Source organism: Acyrthosiphon pisum, chromosome A1, assembly GCF_005508785.2.
Source record: "Acyrthosiphon pisum isolate AL4f chromosome A1, pea_aphid_22Mar2018_4r6ur, whole genome shotgun sequence".
Classification (NCBI taxonomy): domain Eukaryota; kingdom Metazoa; phylum Arthropoda; class Insecta; order Hemiptera; family Aphididae; genus Acyrthosiphon; species Acyrthosiphon pisum.
In genome coordinates this window covers 141,732,529-141,737,554 of record NC_042494.1, presented here as the reverse complement: position 1 = coordinate 141,737,554, position 5,026 = coordinate 141,732,529, and the positions used below count along the sequence as shown (strand labels likewise).

Below are 5,026 nucleotides of genomic sequence, written 5' to 3'. Positions count from 1 at the left end.
ATTATTTTTAGTAAGTAGGTATTAAAAACTTGGATCAACAAAAATTTTCATTTCAAGTATACACTTAATAATCTTGTAATTATAGTTACATATGTATTATTTTATGAGTTACCTATAACTAAATTTATAAAATAATATACCTATTGTATTATTGTAATTTAAAACTTATTGTTAATTGAGGTAATAGTATCTTATTATTTATTTATATTTATCATTTATTATGAATAACAATTATATTATTTAAACTTAATATAATACTGGCAGGTAATATGTTTGAAATTAAGCAGGAAAATGCAAAATATTAGGAGCAAACAAATGTGGAAGATTGTAACCATACTGATCATTTGGAAAAATTATTATATCATCAATGAACATGAACATGATGTGTCTAAAAATGTACAGAAAAAATATATTAATAATATACATGTTTGCATAATATACATAAATACAAGTAAAAATATACATTATACCATTGTCCATTGAGGCAGTCTATAAAAATATTTATAATTTTATCGAATGGTTAAGGATTACACTACCCCAGCGTCCTTGTCTATATGCAGTAGGTACAAAATCTATCATAATATTTTAATTATAAAATGTAACTCGCATAAAGTTTATTTTTGATCATATTAAGTCACAGTGGCGTGTATCATGAAAAAAAAATGGTGTTGCTCAAATAATTTTAGGTGACTTACCCCTCATAATACTGTTATACCGCGACTGCCCTATAAAATTTCCTATTTTTCTCCTATCAATATCCACAACCCACCCACCCATATTTAAGGTGTTTCCTAAGCAAAATTTGGACCCTATGTTACACGCCACTGTTAACTCAGCTTACTACTATTATTAACCCTTAAATATTGACTAACTGAAAAAAATCTGTCAAACTTCAATAGAGATTTTTCTGTGTAATTTAAGGCCAGTGAATTTGGTCCCCCAAGATTTGAGATAAGAGTTACATTTTACATGACACATCATCAAAAATATGATTGTTTTTTCTGAATGTAATTGGGTATTCCTGAAGATTTACTACTTACCTAGGACTCTATATTTTATAACTGTTTATTAATTATTATTAGACACAAAATTAATTTAATGCTTAAACACATTCATTTTAAAAACTTCGTTATAACACAGATGTTTTTCAGAGTTAAAATATTTTTTGAAGAACTAATTTAAATCAATATAAATTGATTATTTTAACATTTAATTTATAATTATTAAATAAACACTTATCATCCAAATAATACACTAAATGCATACAAAGCATAGGTTAGTATATATTCCAAAATAAATTATATAACTTACCTTGTTTCAATTATCTCTCGGTATTCACCATATAGGTCCCGAAAATTGTCATTGGATACCACAACTCCACCACATTTCATAGCATAATCAAGAATAACTCTATGAAAAAATAATAAAGAAAAATATAAATAGTAACTAGTAAGATATATTTTTTTAAATAAAAATTCATTAATAATAAGACTTCAAATAACTTTTTTGACTAAATATTTTAAAATTGTATTAAGCATAAGTATTTCTACTATAAAACATCAATTAATGAAGATAAAATCTTATTTATTAGAAAAAAACGTAAATATATTTTATTAGTCTTTATACCTACTGTATAGAAATAAATTATTAAATTAGTTTCTGAATAAATAATAATATATTACTTTTGTAATATACTACTGTATTAAACTGTTAAACTGCAGTTTGTCTGTTTATACTTATTTTGTGATGCAAGAAAGATATTGAGCAGATTAAGCTTTTAACCACATAACCTGGATTTACTCAGGTGACTGCATATAGTACATTAAAACTATAACTACTATTACCATAGACCTATAAACTAATGGACAGCTCAGAGAAGTCAAGGGTACAATATAGAGTGAGCAAGAAATGAAACAAAGTAGTAAAATGTATACAGTTCCTTATGTGGGCTCTTTCACTAGGTACTTTATGTTCTTTATCTCTCAGTTATTTGGTTATATGATCGCCTAGTATTGTGGGTAGGGCGGAGTGGAATGCGCTGTCCATTAGTTTATAGGTCTATGACTATTACAAAGGCACAGCGTGGCGTATTTACGGGGGGTGATATGGGTGATATATCACCCCCAGAGCCTTTTTTTAGGAATTATTTAATACATAATAATATATACATTGTAATAGGTATACAGTTTTACTTGTTATTCATGACATTCTTAAATACATTTTTTTAGGATTTGAATATATCTTTGATAGTTCAAAACTAACTACTAAAGATATTGACCAATTCAATCAACTTATTGAGTTTTATTTTCCTGTTATTGATACATTAGTGGCATTGACAGAATTAAAAATGTTTAGGAACAAACTTGCAAGCCAAAATATAACACTTAAATCAGCATTTGATGCTTTGTTAAAATTCAATGAAGATTTATATCCTAATATTCATTTTTTATTTAAAATTGTATGCACCTTGCCAGTTTCTACAGCTTGTCCGGAACGGTCATTTTCAAGTTTAAAAAGGATTAAATCATATCTACGCAACACAATATCTGAAGTAATACTGAAATAATATATTAACCTATGCATTTTGTAATGTTTTATTTTTTCAATTTAGAAGAGGCTAAATCAGTGGTTCCCAACCTTTTTTATTCTATGCACCCCTTGTAAATTTTCAAAAATCCTATTCCCCCCTTAAATTAGAATTAAAAAGACCTTTTTTTGTTTTAATGATACGAAATAATAATTTTTATTAACTAATTTAACATTAACGTGAAGTCATGTCATATTACGTATATTTGGATTCCATTATCCGTTATCGGAGGCCGACAGATAGCCCGAAAATAGAATAGTCGAATAAATATTAGATTAGAATGATTAGATTATATAATAACGTTGTACCTTTTAATATTACATTACCTGCATAGGTCAATCATTATAAAATACTCGTAAAATTTATTGTTTTTAATTTTATAAATAAAATATTTCTTGCTATTTCGTCATCACTAAATTCCGCCCCAAGCAGTACAGAAATTCCCCCCCCCCCTAGGGGGGAATTCCCCCCGGTTGGGAACCACTGGGCTAAATGGTTTAGCAATGTTAAGCATTCATCGCGATATTGACGTTAATGTAGACAAAGTGTTGAATGAAATGTCTCAAAAACCAAGACGAATGAATATTATTTTGTGATTTTTTTATGAAAATAAATGTATAATATTATAAATGTTGGTGTAGTTTTGAGTAACATCATGGTGACATGACCAGCATGGCCTATATAGTGTACTTTACCGAAAGGTAAGATAACATAATGTGATCCTAGATATTTGTACCCCGCCTCGGCCTGCCCCCAATGTGCTAAATAATTTTGCTCATATCACCCCCTAGAAAAAAATCCTAGATACGCCACTGCAAAGGCATATTCATGGTGATTGATCGAGATGATCAAAAGGGGGGGGAGGGTGAATATTTAATATTATATGTGCCATGGCACCCTGCAATTCATCTTAGAAATAATTGGGCAAGTTATATCAATAATATGCAATATGCATAGTTACTATCTATATGTAACATATTCATAACATGAGGCCAGAGCTCATTCAAAAATTAAGTATTAAAATTGTTCTAAATTAGTTTTTTTGGTTTAATAGATTGTTTTTACCATATAGTGTACCAATACTTTATACTATATACTGTATATACTATATAGAATTGTCATATTTTATTCATGATGTATAATAACTTAATAATAAGTACATTAAACAGTAAAACCTAAAATAATTAGATATATAATAGTAAAAAAAATTAAGATTACCGATCACTGTAGCATGTTAGACGAATGTTTCGGATTTTTCTACTGGGTGTAAAATAAATATAACCCTCGTCTATCAACATATTTATTATTGAATGCGTTTCTGTTCCAGGCTTTCCTCTACGATGTTGGGGTATCACAATTTTCACAGATTTAAATCCTTTTTGAATAAAAAACTGCGCACATATAAGCATGCCTTTTGCAGAAAACTTCTTATGGCTTCCATGACTAAATAAATAAACGAAAAAAATATTATTTATTTACATTTTAAGTTTTTAATGTTATTATAAAGTCTTATTCTTAGTTTAATATGTGTAGGTATGTATTTTGTATTGCCACATAAACGCAACTAGGGGGAGGCTTAGCCCCCTCAAAATAAATTATTCAATTCTTTCATAAAATATTAACAAATATTTAAAAATTAAACTGTATTTCTTATTTTTTTTTTTCGGAAAAAATGTAATTATTTAATTTTTTAATTTTTATTTAAACTTTGCTTTTTATATTGCCTATGATATAGAGATAGGTAATATCGGAATAAAAGTACCCTGAAAAAAATCCCCACCCCTAGGAAAAATAACTTTCAGACTACAATATTACTGACAACCACATGGCATTTTCAAAACGTTATTAGTGTAATTATTACATTATTAATGTTTAATTACAAATATATTATTATGCTTATATAATTAATAGGTATACTAATAATCAGGGCTTGAAAGCGGTAACCGATTTTTCCCGGTAACCGGTTACCATGACTACTTTTTGGACTGGTAACCGCTTCCCGGTTTTCGTGTTTCGATTTTGAGAAGTGGTTATCAATTACCGGTAATCACGTAATTCGATAAAGAGGGAAATCTATAACGGTAACCGTTTATTTTTAGAACCGGTTAATTAATCAAAACCGTAAATCTCAAAATCAATTAACGTTAAAATGATTTTTTTTTTAAATTATGTTCATGAAGTAAATATAAAAATTTAAAAACACCAAATTATTATAAAATAATTATTAAAAATAACCATAGCGTGTTCGAACGCGCAATAGTATCGGCGCACAAACAATGCGGGTATATTCTCAGTATACACATTGTTCTAGACTGAAACCGCTGGTAGAATCATTATCGAATGCAGGCTGATACATAGGTATATGTAATATTATACATTTATAAATTATATTTAATTATTACTTATTTACGATATACTACCAGCTATATATAATATGTA

At 27.9% G+C, this 5,026-nt stretch overlaps 1 protein-coding gene across 1 annotated transcript in view; it reads right to left on the bottom strand.

Moving 5' to 3' along the window:
* Positions 1-241: 241 nt before the first annotated feature.
* Positions 242-5,026, bottom strand: part of LOC100573461 (ribonuclease ZC3H12A-like) — a 7,113-nt gene continuing 2,328 nt past the window's right edge. The window contains exons 3-5 of the mRNA XM_029488472.1: positions 3,806-4,030; positions 1,312-1,410; positions 242-388 (exon numbers count right to left, since the gene is read on the bottom strand). Coding sequence (XP_029344332.1) covers positions 280-388; positions 1,312-1,410; positions 3,806-4,030 — 433 coding nt within the window. The 3' untranslated portion in view covers positions 242-279. The remainder of the gene's footprint in view (positions 389-1,311; positions 1,411-3,805; positions 4,031-5,026) is intronic.